The sequence below is a fragment of the Typopeltis vanoorti genome, chromosome 17 (genome assembly GCF_054136105.1).
Source record: "Typopeltis vanoorti isolate ZY-2024b chromosome 17, IOZ_Tvanoo_1.0, whole genome shotgun sequence".
NCBI lineage: Eukaryota > Metazoa > Arthropoda > Arachnida > Uropygi > Thelyphonidae > Typopeltis > Typopeltis vanoorti.
In genome coordinates, this window is record NC_143565.1 from 96,176,602 (window position 1) to 96,196,417 (window position 19,816).

At 36.6% G+C, this 19,816-nt stretch overlaps 1 protein-coding gene across 3 annotated transcripts in view; it reads right to left on the minus strand.

The window, feature by feature from the left end:
• Positions 1-19,816, minus strand: part of LOC150097663 (solute carrier family 12 member 8) — a 280,215-nt gene that overhangs the window by 5,255 nt on the left and 255,144 nt on the right. For 2 of the 3 annotated variants that reach the window (XM_090407151.1, XM_090407150.1), the window contains exons 14-15: positions 6,512-6,629; positions 1,510-1,567 (exon numbers count right to left, since the gene is read on the minus strand). In XM_090407151.1, coding sequence (XP_090263277.1) covers positions 1,510-1,567; positions 6,512-6,629 — 176 coding nt within the window. The remainder of the gene's footprint in view (positions 1-1,509; positions 1,568-6,511; positions 6,630-19,816) is intronic. The other variant, XM_090407152.1, reaches the window with a different exon arrangement.

Consider the following 19,816-nt stretch of genomic DNA (forward strand, 5'->3'; position numbering starts at 1 on the left):
GATTCTATGCAGAGCTGAAGGTAAAATTTCCAGTCCTAGCAGAATCAAGCCGTCGCTGAAAAGTCCCATCGAAATGTATCCTGAAACACGGAGATTCGAGTCTGTTTTCGGCAGAAATTAAGAAGATAGCGTAACCCCTATGTTGGTGTAAAGACAGCCAATAGACAAGAAGTAACCAGACACACACATGGTGCTAAAAGACGCGGGAAAAGTTTGGTAAAGTAAAATTACTCTATTTTGTGTATAATATTCCTTAGAAGAGAGAAGATTATTTGCGAACGTAAATTAAGAACATTTTTCTAAAAAACTTTGTGGACAGTCTCGAATTAGAAAGTTAACCTCCTTTGAGAGTAAGAAGAATTGTTTGGAAGAGATCTTTTGTGTTGTTTGTGATAGAATTAACTTAACGAGATTAGAACTGTGGATTTATGGTAACTGAGTAACATAAGAATGTTTGCCTATTTTTTTATATGAATGTGGCATTGCAGAATGGAATTTTAACTTAACTTCATATCATTTGCAATCTATCCCAATTTTCAGTTACTGAGTTTTGCATGCGGTATAACCTTTGATTTAATTTAGAATATGTTAACCTCTTAACTCGAGTTTTTCATTTAGTATTGAGTCAAATTGAGTGTATGAATTTTTTGTGTATTCTGTTTAGATATTCCAATAAACATGTCATATTTACCTAAGCCTGAGTCATGCCTGATTACGATTCCAAACTACCACTTATAAAAATAGAACCTATTTTGGCGGGAAGGAATTAGAAAGTGTATATAATTATAGATTTAGGTCACGACTGCAATAATCTGAATCTATACGGCAGTGTTAAAGTAGATCATTGTGTAAGAACGCCTCAGAATCTAGTATTGTCTCCCTGAGTAAGGATCTTTTCTGCTATAGGATACTGGCTAGCGCAGCATAAAATAAATTTGCCAGTATCCGAAGAGGAAACAATCCTAGATATAAGTATATTAGGCCCAATATCTGAAGAAGTAAAATAGAGCAGCTGGTAGGATTTTAATTGAATAAGGTTTTAAATAAGAAAGGATTTTATCAAGTAAACAAACGAAGTAAGTATAAATCAATAAATCATATAAATAAAAATATTTAACAATGGCGCAGCCGGTAGGATTTTAATTGAATAAGGTTTTAAATAAGATAGGATTTAATCAAGCGACAAATTAATTAAGTATAAGTCACATAAATAAAATATTTAAACACCAAGCACCAAAATAAACATTTAATGAGAAAGGTCATATTGGCTAACTGGTAGTATAACTAATTTTAATAATAATAGGTGACAACTTTGGAGTATATTCAAATATGAATCTACAGAATCTATAGCTTTTGTGGTTCACACCTGGTAAATGAAAAATAACTGAACTTGAAGGCATAAAATCATATTATTTTTATTAAGTATACAAATTATAACCATTGTGCCAAGAAAACAATCAGTTTTCATCAATGAGCCTTTCATTTTCACTATTAAAATTCAGGACTTACCCAATACATTTCAATAAAATACTCTTTATCCAAGGAAATAATTTAAATTCTGCAACTCCTGAAAGGAAAAAAAAAAAAATTAAAATCTACAGTACTTACATGTATACATTAAGGTATAATATTACAGCTTTTTTTTTCATCAAGCAGTTCATTTCTTTAATAACTGTAGCTCATGAACTTCTATACATTGATACCAAATATAGTACTAAAAAATCAAAATACAAATGAATTTTTCTAACTGAAACATCATTCAAAATATACCCCATATACAGCACATGCATAAATAGCAACTTGAATCATCTAATTAGTATTTAATGCTACTTTCAAACAAACTATTTGTTGCAAGAACTCCATTTGATGCCTCATACCAATGCTTAAATGACAGTGATATCAAGAGTCAAGAATCATATTTTTGCAAATTTTGACTTGGTGGTAAACCACCTTGTATCTTTCTGAGTGTAATTCTCACTTGATAAAGGTCAAAACTAGGGGGGGGGAGTACTCTTTTTTCCTCTGGATAGTAACCATTCCCACAATGCATAGCAATATACACTTCCAATTGTGTACCCATTTCCTTTATCCAACTCAGCTGTTACTCTATTATAAAAAGTTCGTAAATTACTAAGGCCTGACCGATCCTTCACAAAGCCATGTTGACCCTGATACAGTATCATATTTTTATCTACAAAAAATTCTTGAATTCTCTTTTTGACCAATTTTTCTAGTACTTTTACCACCATGCCTGAAATACTGATTGGTCTATAATTTGCTAATGCAGTCTTAGAATCTCCCTTACGCAAGGGAAGCTCTTACCAGAGCTGAGACTTAAATTAAAGAGCCTTGTCAGAGGCATCTTTGTAAGTGCCATCTTTTTAATTGCAAGTGCCCTGACAATGAATACAATGAATGAGTTTAAGAAGATATACAATGGGCATTGTGTGTATAAAGGTTAGTGTGGATCTCCTGCAATGAGTCTCTTGACTCCTTGAAGATGCCCGTATCCTACTTTTTCTGAAGTGGATTCACTAAATTTTTTAATTACACCATCTTTGCTTAATGGTACTTGCTTCAAGATTCATATATTCTTTTGCAGAATCCATTACATCAAGGTCTATATAGCATAATGAATAAATCAGGTGAAAATAAGAAATTCCAAACTTTAAGCAAAGTTTCAGAACAGCTGCAACTGCATATGATGCCTTCCATAAAGAATTTTACTGAAGTCTGAGTTTTTTGATCCTTAACATTGAAAAGCAGAATTCTTCATATCTTGTTAGCACGTTAACCAAAACTAACACAAATCTATTTCCCTCATTTACAGCAGTTTAAAATGAAATATTGGAAAGGCCATACTGAAAACTGCCTTCAACAAGAATTCCTCAACTGACTATCGTGATGTGTTTTCACACACAAAAAAAAAGTTAACACCAGTAGTGAAATCTATCTAATAATATCTCTACAAAGGTATAGCACAAACCAGATGACTAGCTAAAAAAGAGATATGATAGTGAGTCAGTATCCAAATCTCCATTTTGCCATGAGCAACTATTTTGGAAGAAAACCTGGCATTACTTCTTTTTCAGACAAAATAATCCATCAGTCTATAAAAAATCATAGGCAATGTTTGTGTGTGGGGACTTCAATCTCAACAAATTTATGAAATTCTTTCATTAGCTATACTAACATAATTTGACTTATAGATGATACATTTACAATCAGTGATTTAGTTTATTATCTTCCACCATCATCCAAAAGGTCAGCATGCGATAGGCAATCAGGGATTAGATTCTTATAAGAAAACATAAGGAAACCTCTTCTGTATACATTTCAATATTCTATATTACAAATTTGGTAATAAATTTAAAACCTACTTCTTTATTATTATTACTACTACCCCAAGACCTCATGGAGTCAAAGACTCATCTGGAAGGTCCTTTTATCACACACACACAGCTCATCATACTGTCTTAAACACACTCAAACTCCTTGCAGACACCACACTCTCAATCAAGGTATTCCAATCATTTACAACTCTACACGAAAAAAACCTGCCTCTCACTCCCCTACTCACACCCTCTTTATACACTTTCCAGGGATGACCTCTGGTTCTCCCCTGATCTCCCACTATTTTCTGTAGAACTTGTCCAGCATTGATCCTATAACAACCCCTTACTAACTTGTAGGTCTCTATCATATCTCCCTTCTTCCTCCTGTCCACCAGACTCTTCAAATTACATCTTCTCAATCTTTCCTCATACTCGACATTCCAGAGGCAGAAACTACCTTAGTCAGTTGCCTTTGGACCCTTTCCAACATCTCTTCATCCTTCTGAAAAATAGGTGACCAAATCTGGGCACAATAGTCCATGCCTGGCCTAATTAAAGCCTTATACAACGGAAGAAGAATCTCCCTACTTCTACACGTCAGTGTCCTCAGCATCATTCCCAGAAGCCTATGTGTTGTCTTCACAATTTTGGCTATGTGTCCCCTAAATTTTCGATCCTTATCCACTATCACCCCCAGATCTCCTATTTCCTCCACCTCCAACAATATATCATCACCAAGCATTCTGCATAAATTCTGCATCCCATCTTTGTTTTCCAAATTTTAAAACCTTACATTTTGCAACATTGAACTCATATCCCCATTTCCGTGCCCAATCACTCGATTTATTCAAGTCTTCTGGTAAGGCCACAACATCTTCACTACTCTTCATTGTTTTTCCCAACTTTGCATCATCTGCAAACAACTGAATATCTCCATCCAAATCTTAACCAATATCATTAATATGCAAGTGAAACAGTAGTGGCCCTGAAATAGATCCCTGAAGCACTCCACTAGTGACTTTCCTTTTCCTGGATATCGCTCAACCATACATAACTTGTTGATACCTATCAAATAGCCAGTCTCCAATCCAATGCACTAATCTAATATCCAACCCCATCTACTCTAGTTTGACCATCAACTTATCATGAGGTACTCTATCAAAAGTCTTTGCAAAATCCAAGTATATTACTGTGTATCCTTCTCCTCTGTCCAAGGAAGCAGTCACTTTATTGTAATAAGTAAGTAGATTACTAAAACATGACCTCCCTTTAGCAAATCCATGCTGTCCATCAAAGATAACACCATTGTTGTCAACCCAACTCTGGATCCTGATTCTCATAAGCTTCTCCAACAACTTAACCACAACACCTGACACACAGATAGGCCTACAGTTTGAAGCTTGAGTTCGATCACCCCCTTTATGAAGTGGCACAATCTTGCTCTCCTTCCACTCCTTAGGAACTTGACCGAGTGCAACACTCGTATTAAAAAAATATGTAAAGGCAGGTGTCAACTCCTTGGCACATTCCTTCAGAATACGCGGTGATATATTATCAAGTCCCACAGCCTTATTAACATCTAGTTTGCTCAACTCCCCATACACCTCTTGCTCACTTACAGTCAGTCTCTCCTCCCCATCATCAACTGCTCTCAATCTCTCCATGAAGTCACATTCACAAGATTGAAAGACCTTTATGAACTGTTCATTAAATATCTGCACCACACATTCCACAACAGCTGTCTTTATACCATTTTCTCCAATCAATGTCATCCTTCCATAATCATTCTTTCTTTTGCTGGCTACATATCGAAAGAACTCCATAGGATTCTTTTTGACTTCATTAGCTAACTGCTGTTCATACTTCTCTTCAGCTATCCTCGCCAACCAAGTCACCCTCCTTGCCTGGTCTTTGTAGACCTCATGGAATTGGTTATTTCCACTTCTCTTATGCTGCCTCCACAATGCCCTTTTTCTCTGTATCACATGCTTAATCTCTTTATTCATCCATCTCACACCTACCTTATTTAACCATCTCACCCTTGGAATACATTTAGACATTGCATCTACTAGACAGTGTTTGAAAATCCCCTAAGCTGCATTGATCTCTTTTCTAGCTAACTCCTCATTCCATGCTACACCCACAATATCCTCTGATGAGATGACCAAATCCAAGACCCTCAATCCTCATGTGCCCTCTGCTACATGCTGTCTGAGGTAGTTATCCCTCAAAAACTCAAGAAACTCATTTTCTTTACTTCCAGTTGCTATCTCATCATTCCAGTCTATATTGCCATAATTAAAATCACCCATAATGATCACCCTTTTCTTATTTGCTTGGCCAATTTGATTATATATTTCATTATCACCATCCACATTACCTGGTCTATAACAACATCCCACCAAGTATTTGATTTCATTCACCTCTATCTCACACCATACTGCCTCAAAACCACTAGCACTATTTCCCTCCTGCATCTCTACCCTGTATGGACATAACTCTTTCTCTATCATCAAAAAAAACGCCCCCCCCCCTCCCTTTTTACCCCTTCCTTCTATCCTCACGAAACACATCATACCCTTCCATCTCTATCCCTGTCAGGATGTCATCCTCTTCCAACCATGTCTCACTTATTCCGACAATCTTTGGGTGAACAGACGCAATTAGTGTAACCATTTCATCTGCCTTGTTTCTTATACTTCTAGCATTTGTATACAAACACAACAGCTCATTTCTGGATCTACAGCTAGTTCCACTGATACCACTCACTCGATGTGATCTCTCCATGCTCGATTGGGGCCATTTCCCTTTCTGCTTCTTCATTTTAGAACCCCCTTCAATTCCAACCATTTCCTCCTTCCACTGATAATTATTTCATTTTATTTTTTTTAATCCTACCCACATAACATAACTATTATACATTATTTTTGTGGGTATTTATCTAGAGATAAATTACACTTTTTTTTTCAAGCCACTTTAGGCTCATAATCAGCAGGGTGGTGGTTTCATGTCAGCAATGAAATTTATCTCCACCTAGAGATATTCACAAACAAACAGACATATGTAGTAGAATTCAAACTTGTAACCTATTGGTTAGAGTGCTAAGACTCTCCACTTTGTCAACTAGGCCAATATAATGTCACATAAGCTAGCTTATTTCATAATGTCTTACTAACCTCGAAATGTTCCTGGGTTTGCTTGGCCAATGTAGAACCAGATGATAGCCATTGACAAAATGGCAGCCAGAGAATAACCCCAGTGGACAAGAAACATTATTACCAGTTTCACTACTGCCTGAATACAATAAAGAATAAATACATTAAATACCATACGCTGAATAACACTGTTATGAATGCAGGAAAATAAATAAGAACTATATAGATAGACAGATAGATAGATAGATATGCATAAAAGTTTATATGCTTTTATATATATATATATATATAAGCATATTAAATATAGTACAATTATTCTTTTAATATATAAGCTTATTAAAAATAGTATAGTTATTGTTTTAATAGTTTCAAGAGAAAAAGGTTTTGAGATGAAAACAAAAATAAGTTATACAGGTTGGACAAAAAAAAAAAAAGCTATTCTGCTATATTATCAATAAACATGACAAAAATTACAATAATGCAAGAACAAAAATGTTTTAACTATTAGCATTCAATAGGCTACGATCTGGACTGTCTGCCTGTTTTGAAGGATGAAAAACCTGAGACTCATCACCTTTAGTCAAAAAGGTTCCTTACGTCATGGATGGGAATTGAACCCAGGTCTTTCCAACTAAAGAGCTTAGTCTATACCGAATGAGCTATGGAGGCTCAAGCAAAGAACATTACACACAAATAAGGAAATAATCAAACTCATAGGGGAAGGGGTGCATTATTCCCTATTCATTGTTTCCTAGTAAAGTAGCATATTGCTATCCCATCAATCATAAAGTTGAAAAGAGAAGAAGAAAGTTATGATCAGAGAAGACATCTAACTATTTGCAATATCTTCAAAACAATTTCAGTAAAAATTTTTCAAATATTCAGATTATGCTCATTGAAATTCTGATTATTTGACTGAATAACAGAAAGAAAATCATGAGAAATTAATAATTTGGAGCACATTTCTATGTTAAAAACTAATATGGTTAAAAAATATGCAAATGTTGAAGTAAAAACCAGACATTCATTTTTAATAGTTCTGACTAGTAAAAACTAGAAGCTTCAAACTGTTTTTAAAAAAACTTGGTAAAAATTAGGAACTACTGTGTCTATTGGTAATAAAAAAAGAAATGAACATCTAAGAGCTGCTGGGAAACACTCTGGAAAATCTAAGTATTATTTTGTGTAGTAGTCGGCAAAACTGATTTGATTTTGTTTATTTTTATTATTATTATTACACCCTCCATGGAGTCGACAGACTCACTGCGGGAGATTCATTCAACTGAGAACATATTTATCATATAGAATCTTAAAGTCCTTAACACTGCGTGCATTAACAACACATTCTGGTAATGCATTTCATTCATAACAATTCTCCATGTAAAAAATCTACTCCTCACACATTTTTATATAATTTCCACGAATGACCTCTGGTTCTTCCACTCTCACCCTCTACTCTTTTTATAATTCCCTCTGGATTAATCTGATAAAATCTTCTCACTAACTTAAATGTCTCTATCATATCACCTCTCTTCCTCCTATCCACCAAACTCTACAATCCACATCTCTTCAACCTCTCTCCATAGCCAGCATTTCACACTCCTGATATTGTCTTAGTCACTTGTCTCTGGACCCTCTCTAATGTCTTCACATCACACTGAAAACCAGGCGACCAGATCTGAGCACAAAAGTCCAAGTGTGGTCTGACCAGTACCTTATATAGTGACACAACCACTTCCTTGCAGAGTACATTTTATCATAGCAGCACTACGACGTGCTGCCTTTGCAACCCTAGCAATATACCCTCTAAACTTCAGTCTACTGTCAACCATCACTCCCAAATCTCATCCACTTCCTGCAGTACAGCACCATCAATATAGTACATAGCCTTTTTCTGCACTCCAAAATGTAATACCTTGAACTTATTGATATTAAAACTACAACCCCACTCTTTTGTCCAAGTAAAAAGAAAGTATATTTAAATTTTCCTGAAGGGATTCAGCATCAGCAGTGCTACTTATAATTCTTCCCAACTTTGCATCATCAGCAAATAACTGAAGATCCCCAGTCAGTCCACACGATGTATTGTTTACAAACAAACTAAACAGCAGGGGTCCAAGAACAGAACCCTGGGGCATGCCACTGGTCACCCTTCTTTTTTTGAGACACTGCTCCATTATACACAACCTGCTGGTATCATTTAGAGCAGTGGTGCACCTGGGGGGGGGGGGGGCAAAATGAAAAAAAGGAAAAAAACACTAGAAAATTTGACAAAAATCTTTTCCTAATTATTTTTTTTTTATTTATGTTGTGTCGTGTCTTCTATTTCTATACTAGTTAGGAATTAGTGGTACATAAGGTGGGAATAACCTATAGCTCTTGGGAATCACACCCACTGATTTGCCCGAGCCAGGCCAGAGGCAATCATGGGTTTCACGTATTGCTGATCACTGCAGATGCTCAGTCATAGATGATATGCAATGTGTAGTGTCTATTCTCAAATTGTGTCTATTCTCGTCCCCCCCCCCCCGAAGATTAAATCTTGAGTGCTCGTCCTCCCCCCCCCCTCAAGATTAATTCCTGAGTGTGCCATGGGTCCATAGAGCCAATCTCTGATCCATCTAACCCATCCTCTGCAGCTTGTACACCAACTTATCATGTAGTAATTTATCAAACGCTTTTGCAAAGTCTAAGAATATCACTGTATATGATTCTACCTTATCATAAAATGCAAGTAAATTACTGAAACAGGACCTACCCTTTACAAATCCATGCTGACCTTCCTAAAGAATGCCATATCCATAAACCCAATTCTGTATTCTTAAACTTTATATTGACTTTATTAGTTGACCAGAGATTTTTTGAAAAATATATACAATTGTCTATAAGTTTCACCAGCAGTTCTGTCTGGCTTCTTCAGGACATGTGTAATGCTACATGGAACTCAAAGTTTACTAGTAAAAAAGAATGGAGTAACACTATGAAATAAATTAAACCGACACGTAACATCATGAGCATGGTACGTGCTGTATCAGTCATTGTCTTTTGAGCATTTTATATAGTTTTTAGCGAAATGAAAATCTGGTAAGCTGAGCGACTTATTAGGCTTTTCCAGATGTCTTTCAGAATCATTCCTTGATTTCTGTTTAGATTTTCTCCAGAGCAGAGTACCATGGCAGCTTCTTTAGTTTCTATATCGAAAATCCTCTTCTATATAGGGCATGGAGCTTTTATCCCAATCGATGGTATGGTTAGTGATCGGGAAGTGATGGGATAACCCTGAAGTATCTGTTCTGTTCCATACGTCTCCTACATGTTCTTTTTTTTGAATTTCCAGACCTTGATGTTTGCCCTATTTAATTTAATCCACAGGAACATGGAATGTTGTAGTACATACCTGCATATTTGAAGAAGGCATTAATGTCTTTTGGTGATCTTAAAATCTGGTGTATTGTCTTGACCGGTTTAAGAGCAACTCTGACGTTGAAGGACTTAAGGAGTTTTGCAATTTTTGTTGACACTGAGCCTGCATAAGGGATGACGATGTATATTGCGTGACAGAAGGTTGCTGTTGTGGAGGGTTTCTATGAAGAATCTTTTTGATTATATTTCCTGGGGAACCATTGTTTACCAGGGTCTGAGATATGAGAGCGAGTTCATCACGGAGATCTTTTTCTTTTGAGATAATGTTGGTCACTCTAATAAAGTCAATATAAAGTTCAAGTTTAATATTTAATAAGTGACCAAATACAGCATAGAGATGAACCAGTTCTGTATTCTATTCCTTATCAATCTCTCCAACACCTTGACCACAACTGCAGTTATACAGACTAGCCTATAGTTGGAGACTTCTGTCTTAGAACCATGCTTGAGGAGTGGTACTATTTTGCCCTCTCTCTCTCTCGACTCCTTAGAAACTCTACCCACTGCAAGACTTTCATTAAATAATCAGGTCAAGGGCATAGCGAACTGTGGTGCACATTCCTTAAGTGTATGTGGTGATATGTCATCCATTCCTAGCCTTATTCACATCTAACCCAATCAACATCTGATACATCTCTGTGTTTCTTTCACTTCCAATTCTCCTTATACTTGCCTCTCTTCTATATATTGTACCCTCATTAAATTTATAATTTAATGAGGGTATCTAATATATTTCATATATATTTAATGAGCACTTTATCAGCATATGATATATGCTGATAAAGTGCTCGTTCAATAATTCCACTACATCCTTTGCAGCTGTTAGTCTGCTGCCACGACTATCCACCAATGTTAGTCTGCCATAATTATTCTTCCTCTTGCTTGCCATGTAGCGGAAAAATTCTCTTGAGTTAACCTTGGCCTGATCAGCCAATCTCCTCTCACACTGCACCTTTTCTTACTTTACCATGCTAATCACTTTACTAGCCTGCATCTTATACTCTTCATGGATCTGATCACCACCAACTGTCTTGTACCGCCTCTATAACATTTTCTTTTCCAGGACAGCTTGCTTGATTTTGCTGTTCATCCATTTCACTCCCACTCTATTTACTCACTTAACCCTCGGTATGCAGTCATACATTGCTTTTGTCAGATACCGCCTTATGAGTTTCCATGCATTGTCAACATCTTTTCTGCTCAGCTCATCTACCCAACATACTGATGCTAACTGACTACAGAACTTTCTATAATTACCTGATTTATACTTCCACATGTATCTATTTTTGGCAGTGACCTTTTCTTATTTCATCACTTCCCAAACAAGTTCCTCATGATCACTTTCATCAACTGGTGGCAGTGTCATCACATCATTAACAACTACATCTTGTGAAGTTGTTGCCAAATCCAAAACATTAAAGCCTCTAGTTGCTTCGATCACATGCTGCTTAAGATACTTATCTCTCAGAAATTCCACAAACTCGCTCTCCTTGTTCCCATACACTACCTCTTCCTTCCAGTCTATATTCCTGTAATTAAAGTCTCTCATCAGGATCATCTTCTTTTTACATGCCCAACTAATTTGCCTAAACATTTCACAATCGGTATTCTCTGCATTCCCCGGCCTATAACAGCATCCTATCAGATATACTAACCTGTTTATCTCAACTTCGCATCACACAGATTCAAAATCTGTGCATGCACCATCAACTTCCACACTTTGCAGACACAATTCCTTTGTAATCATTAACAGCACTCCCCTTCCTCTTTTCACATCTCTATCCTTCTGGAAAATTATATATCCTTCTAATTCTATTCCCGACATTACATCCTCCTCAAGTTTCACTTATTCCAATTATTTTTGGGCATACCGTCTCAATCAATGCCACAAACTCAGCTTTCTTGTTTCAAATGCTCCTTGCATTTGTGTATAAACATAACAATCGCTGTGTGTTTGAGGCCATCCTATCAGCACCAATATTCTCTATTCTAGCTGCTATACTACACCACACCTCTCTCTTCGGTTTGACCACTCCCGTTTCCCTGATCCTGATTGTGATTTCCATTCTTACCTGTCTCATCCTCACCTTTATGCATTCCATCACCTTGTGCTGCTGAAACCACATCTTCAACCTCATATCCATCTTCCTCCTGCTGTACAATCTGTTGATTTGTGCTATCCTGCACCACAGATAGACTCTGTTCATTTGCTACATTAACTTCTTGATGCTGTACCTTCTCAGAAAACAATAGCCTTTCTAAATGCCCAACACCAAACCCATTCAAATGTAATCCATCAAGTTTATACCATTTGAACTTCTCTTCAAATTCACTCCACAAATTTACAAATTGAGCCATCTTACTATTCATTATCTCTGTTCTCCTTCTCAATTCACTGTTATCATATCTGGGCAACACACCTACGACTTTCCCAACAACACTATTCTTCTTTACCTGCTGTAACAACTTCCTCAAATTTCTATCAACATTCTTTTTCTCCCCAATTAAGTCATTTGTGCCCACGACTACCACTAATTTTGATGCCTGGTATTTCCTTTTCTGCAATGCATCAGTTATTTGCTGTATTGTTCAACCATGAAAGCATGTTTTGTGCACTTTATTAGTAGTTACACCTCTAATGATCAAGTCCCTATACACTGATATATGACTATCCTTTGATTCTTTCTTTATAACATTAACTTCCTCCTCCTCATCAGACAATCTCTCCTTTAGCTGTTTAATATCCTCTTCTAGATATTTCATTTCACTTTTCATTAACTCCTGCCAAAGCTCTTCTACTACTACAACTACAGTCCTGATGTTTGCTCCTGTTTCTAAGCACTATAATCTAGCCAGACACTTTCACATACATTAATGCTTTCCTTCTTCTCATTGACCTAAACAGTCCACAGATCTTTCACATTTTTTGGTGCATAAATATAGCAGTTTTCACAGCGCATCCCCTGCAAAAAATCCAAGGTAAAGCTAGACTTATTGTTTCTTTATGGATGCCATCTTTAGAAGCTGAAGTAGTACAACAAACAAGGAGCAAAACACAATATAAACAACAAAAAAATTGAATAACAAAACCACTTAAGGACACTTGTATCCAAACTGAAAAGAATGCAGCACAATTAGCGATAAAAGCCACACTATACACTAATTAAAAACACTTTTTTATCACGGCTCAAAACTACCACTACGCTCACTTGTGACACTAGCACCACACCCTTTTGATAGCTTAGTACTGCTCAATTGTAGTGCTTTGTATTACTCAAGTTCTTTACTAAATTTTTGTTGCTTGCATTGAACAACAAAATTGCAGTATTAATCAGATCTGCATGCTATGAGGTGTGAAGATCCAATGTAAATAACGGCATAAATTTTTTGAGAATGGTTCTTCATCATCATCATCATGGGTACAGCATACATACATGCATGGTGGAATGTGTTTATACAGAGACTGAATAGGAAATTAAATAGAGAAAAAATATGTGCATATTTTTTCTCTATTAAAGTAGAGAAAAAAAGTCTGTAAAAAGTGCAATATTTTGTTGGACCGAGTTATCAGTGAATGAAAAACAGATTGATTGACATGAAAGCTAGTATAATTGCAAGCGCAGAAGACTATACAAATCATGGAATAAAAGTGAACAAGAAGCAAAAAAGTAAAAATGACAAAATGAAAGCAAGCGAGACTGCAGAAGCAAAAGAAAGTACGAAAGAGCATAAGTGAGAATATAGGAGTGAATGGAAGGAATAACAGAAGAGGGATTGAGACTGCAGTAGCAAAAGAGTACAATTGCCAGGATGCAAGATCTAAAGAACGAGTTGATCAGAATGAGAAATGAGATGAAGAATATGTGTGGTGAGATTAGACAACTGGTGGGTAGAAATGAGTCTAGTGAGTACAAAAGGAGAGAATGAAGAAAAGTAGAGAAAAAGAAACATGAGGGTTTGAAAGTGGCAATACATAGATATTCTATTATTAAAGGTGTACCAGTGATGGACTATGACTAAAAAAATGATCAACAAGTGGAGGACTAAGGGAAATTGAAAAATCACTGCTTGATATTACCATTCAAGATAGAAAGTGCAATACTTAGATCAGAGCTCAGATCAGGTGCGAGGAATAACCATTAAAAGATTCAAATGGCAACAGGAACATGTTATTACAAGAAGTAACATTCAAAAATTGACCAAGCTGATATCTGAATGGTATCCCATAGATAGAAAGAGCTATAGGAAGACCAAAAAGACAGTTGGAGGATAAAGAGATGGCTGGAATTCAGTAGCATGGCACAGAAAAGCACAAGATAAGCCTAAAAATGAAGGACTTCTGTGAAGGCCTTCATCCAGAAGTGGAGAGAAAATGGCTGATGGTATGAGAAGTAAATGAACAAGATAATTAGTGACGGTTGCAGGAAAGAATGATTTGGTTGGACCTAAGGAGAACACGAGGATGGATATCTGATGGTTATTGAGGAGAATGAAAGATAACAGCGTAGGAGAAAAGGTTGTTAGCATATTAGCATGGTAAATCGAGTTGAGACTGAGAGCAAGAATTGTGAATGGTTGTTTGGCAGAGCTGCATAAGGAGAATGAGTGCTGTTTGTTAATGTGTGGGGTGCATTTGAGGGAAGGATAGATTTCTACAAAAGTGATGGATTGCATTTAAATAGATTTTGTGCGAGTCAGTTGGAGAGACTGTTGTTAGAAGAAAGTGTGTTAGAAGGGATGGCCTGGAATATATATATGTGTGTGTGTGTGTGGAGTTAGTTGCATCTGAAGAGTAAGCAGTGATAAAGGTGAGTGAGTGAGTGGCCATAGGACGGTGTGGGAAATACAACAGGTAATGTTGGTAGGACTGGCCACAGACCTAAAAGGGAACTACTATGTTTATTTATGAATGTCAAAAACATCAGAAATAGAGGTGATAAACTTGGTTCACTGAGGGTGATATCCTGATGGGAATGACAGGGAATAAGACTGTAGGAGTTGAGAAGTGCAGGTACAATGTTTTTTGTGAGGATAGAAAATTAAGGTGGAGATGCAAGAGAGATAGTGGAATGGTTTGAGGTTAAGGTTGATAGAACAGTGTGATGAATGCAGACATGTTGAATGAGTTGAAAGCCCAAGTCCAGTTTCATGAGCTTTGCATGCGTGTGTGTGAAGGTATATCTCCATGGAGGTCTGGTGTTAATAACTAGTATTGACTAATATTTTCAGTAAGAACTAGTTACCATTACATTACTGATAGTTGAAACTCAAAGAAGAGTATAAAATCTAGAAAATATGATAGCAGCAGTTGTAATCCAAAGAAGAGTACAAAACAGAAAATATGAGAGGAAAGAGAGAGTAATGAAATGTCAAGATTTTTTTCCCCATCTTTTAATGAAAACAGGAATATCTGAAAATATTATTTATTTTTGCATGAAATGCTGGTGTCACATTTTGGAATTACACAAAAATTTCTTCCTTTTTTGGAGAAGCACATGTTGGAAGATTAATTTTTGTATCATGACATCCGATTAACTCTTAGCCTGAAACAATAATGGTCTACTTCGCTGCATATATAAATAAAGCAGTAGATGCTCATTCAGCAAACCCCTAGGAAAAAGTGAATTAGTTTGCTATAAAACAAGGATCACTATAGGAAAATAGACTGACTCCCCCACTCCATTTACAAGGAATACATTGGTTTCCATAAATTAATATAATGATTATATATCAATTATTTATGAATTGTATAATTTATTATATAATAATAAATCTATATAATGAATTATACATACAATTCAGTAAAAAGCAGTATGATATCAGATAAGAAAGAAATACCGACAAAAATTGTAAATAAATAGTTTAATTCAGTAACAAATAGGTACATTAAGACAATGGTCAAAATTGCCTTAATAAGGAATGTAGTCACACCTCACAGCAATACAGTGCTCACAATGATGTTTCATACTGTTAATAAGGAGCAGAAAGAGGGCAAAATTATTCCACTTTATAAAGGGAGTGATAAAACTAGGGCTTTGAATTATAGGTCAGTCTGCTTGTCTGGAGTTGTGGTCAAGGGGTTGGAGGATTCAGAAATGAGTTGAGAACAGCAGAATTTTCTTTAATGGACAAGATTTTGCAAGAGGACCTAAATAGACTGTCTGAATGAGGAGTGTATGGGGATGTCAGTTTAATATAGCAAGGTGTAAGGTTTTAAAATTTGGAAAGCAAAGATGGAATTCAGAGGATGGGTGGGAATATTTTAGAGGAGGTGAAGGAGATGAAAGATTTGGGGGGGGGGGTTATGGTGGATAGGGATTTGAAATTTTGTGGACATTTTACTACAATTGTGAAGACAACACAGTAAATTATGGGAATGATATAGAGAACACTGACATATAGTGTTCTCTACATCACTAAGGACATTATGATTCTCTTGTACAGGGCTTTGATCAGGCTGCATATGGATTACTCTGCACAGATTTGGTCATCTGGTTTTCAAAAGGATGATGAGTTGTTGGAGAAGGTTCAGAGACAACTAAGTCTGTTTCAGGTCTCTGAAATGTGGAGTATAAGGACAGACTGAGAGAATGCAAACTGCAGAGCCTAGTGGATAGAAGGAAGAGGAAGGGGGACATGATCAAGATATATAAGTTGATAAAAGGTAATTACCAGATTAATGCAGATAAGATTTTTCATAGAATGTCTGGAGACAAAGGGAGAACAAGAGGCCATTACTGGAAGCTGTATAAGAAGAGTGTGGAGTAGATTTTTTGCATGGAGAGTGGGTGATTGGAATGCATGGCCTGAAAGTGTAGTGAGTGGAGAGACAGTGAATGCATTTAAGTTAAGGTATGATGAGCTGTGCATGTGAGAGTGGGTCCTCACACAATGAGTCTTTTGACTTCATGGAGATCTGATGATGATAGTAGTAATAATAATAATAATAATAATAGTGTCCAGGAGCTCAGTTAATAATAACAACACTGCTTCTGCAAAGCTTTCATAAGTCTCTCAAGGTTGTGAGGAGGAAGGTTAAGAGCAGCAACACATCTATCTGAAACATCTCAGACATGGTCAATAGGATTCAGGTCAGGACCTGGATGGCCAGTCTGTACATATGATAGTCTCTTCTTGAAGATATTGGTCCATGAGCTCTGCTTGACAACAAGCATTATTATCTTGTAGAATAAATGTATTTTCTATCTCATGGGGTCTGGGATTTCATCCCTATAAGTTGTAGCATTCATAGTTCTGCTAGAAGCATATACAGTGCAGTGCATCCACCCAACAAGATGTCTCCCCAAACCAACCAACACACTATCTCCACCATAAGTGTCACCTTCATGGATATTAGAGGAATGATAACAAGTACTTGGTATCGCTTTGTAGAGCAAATTGGGAATTGTCTGTAAACAATATTACCTCTCACTGTCTTGGGTCCAGTTGACATGGAGCCTGACAAACTTCAGATGTTTTCTGTGACATGGGGATAGGGATATGCAGACTGTGGCTGCCTAGCATACAGACCACCTTCATGAAGCCTTCTGCACACAGCAGAAATAGATACCAATGTTCTTGTAGCTGATGTGAGGTCAGATAGCTGATTTGTAGTAGCACTCTTGTTTTGGCAAGCAGATAACTGGAGATAATGGTCAGCCACTATGACGTAGCCTGTGGTCTTCCTTCACTGCATTTCTGGGATGCTGTTTATGATTATTGGTGGTTCCACAGTCTGTGAACCATGGAACAACTTACATGCAACCATCTGGTTACCTCTGCCTGACTTTAGCCATATACAAGAATTCTGCTAGCATGAAATGTCTTGTTGTTACATCATAAATGAAATGAAAAACTATTCCAAAAATGCCTGCTTTTATGCCCTAGCTCACTGTCAGCTTTACTGCTGACAACGCTATTCGTTTGTATAGAATAACCAGACTCAGTGTCACATTTTACATTCTGTAATTTACAGAAACCAGTGTAAATACCAAGAGGTAGTGACATTCAGTTTGGTCTATAGCCTCCAGAACTATCTCACACCAAGCTTTAGCAAGCCTGTTGGACAGCTGTTCTGACAGCTACAGCAAGTTAAATTTGATAGTTATTGTGTGGCAATATTGTGAAGTTTTGTAGTGAATTTTGTTGTGCGAGATTGATAAGTGGGGTTCAGTTGAGTTGCATGTTCTTCTTCTTATTGTTTTATTATTATTATTTTCCTGACTGCATGGAGTCACAAGACTCATCACAGGAGATCAACACTAGTGAACACAAAGTCTATCATACTACTTCTTAAAATCATCTACAGTCTGCATGTCCATCACCCTCTCAGGCAATGCATTCCATGCTCCTATCACTCTCCATGCAAAAAAAATGACTTCTTATCCGTTTACTCATCACCTCTTTTGCAACTTCCAGGGATACCCTCTTGTCATTGTTCATTTCCCTATTCTGCCATATGAAAAATCTCCTCAGGGTTAATATAATAATAACCCTTCAACAACTTAAATGTCTCAATCATATCCTCCCCCTTTTCCTTCTATCTACCAAACTCTGCATTCTGCATGCCCTCAGTCTATCCTTACAATCAGCGTTGTACAGTCCTGACATCATTTTTGTTATTCGTCTCTGCACCCTCTCCAAGGTTACTTCATCCCCTTCAAATCCCAGTGACCCAGATCTGAGCACAGAAATCCAGGTGTAGTCTGATCAAAGTTTTATAGAATGGGACCAGCACACACTTATCTCTTGTGGTCAATGTTCTCCTCAATATTGCCACAATTCTATAAGATGTCTTCACAATCTTTGCAATATATCTCCAGAACTTTAAATCTCTATCTGCAATCACCTCAAGATCCTTTGCTTTCTTCACTTCTTCCAGTAGAACTCTATCAAGTGAGTGTATGAAGCATCCCTTCTGTGGATCCCAAATTTTAAACTTTACATTTAGTTACATTAAACGGACATCCCAGTGCCTTTGCCCACCCTTCCAGCTTATTCAAATCCTCTTTAAGAGCAAAACATCAGCACTATTACTAATATCCCTTCCTCCAAGTTTCACATCATCTGCAAACAACAGAACATTTTCCTGTAGTCCTGTGACAATATCACTGACAAAGATTGAACAGCAATGGTCCCAGGACTGAACCTTGTGGAACTCCACTTGTAACCTTCCTACTTCCTGAGTTAAAGATGCCTGGAAATTATATTCTTGGTTTCATCCTTTATCTAAGCGTAAGCAAGCAAAGTTTGTACATGAAGTCATTTCACGACTGGGCTACTTGTATATAGAGGCTGATGACTTCACATCAATTAGTTTAGTATCCTATAATGCAATGCACATATCCTTAAGGACATGTATAACACTATGCATTATGGAAGGGCCACTAACCCGACCAGTTTCAACTTTATTGAAGTCTCATCAGTGGGATCCAGACTCAGAAGTGATACCAAGGTTGAAGTAATGCAGAAGTCATATTTCCATATACAAGTAGTCAAAAGATGTCACACATTATTACTAAAATACTCTGGATAAGAGAAAGATGTTGAAAGTTCTTTCACTTTATCCATACTTAACTATACTTTCATCAAGAACAAAACACTGTGTTATCTAAAGTTGGATTTCTAATAAAGATTAGAGCATTAGACATTCTTGGTATAGTGATTGGTCATTTATATGGGAGAAGAACATGTTGTAATCTCTATTGGGCGATCATGTTGGAGGCTTAATGGATTTTTTTTTGGATTTTTTACAACACTCAAAAAGAATTAAAATAGATTTTAATACTTCCTATATTTCGTCCTAGTCACTAGGACATCTACGGGGATTACAAAAAAATTAATATAACATATGCACAAATAACAAACAATACTAAGCCCAACCACGTGGGTGACACTAAAGTC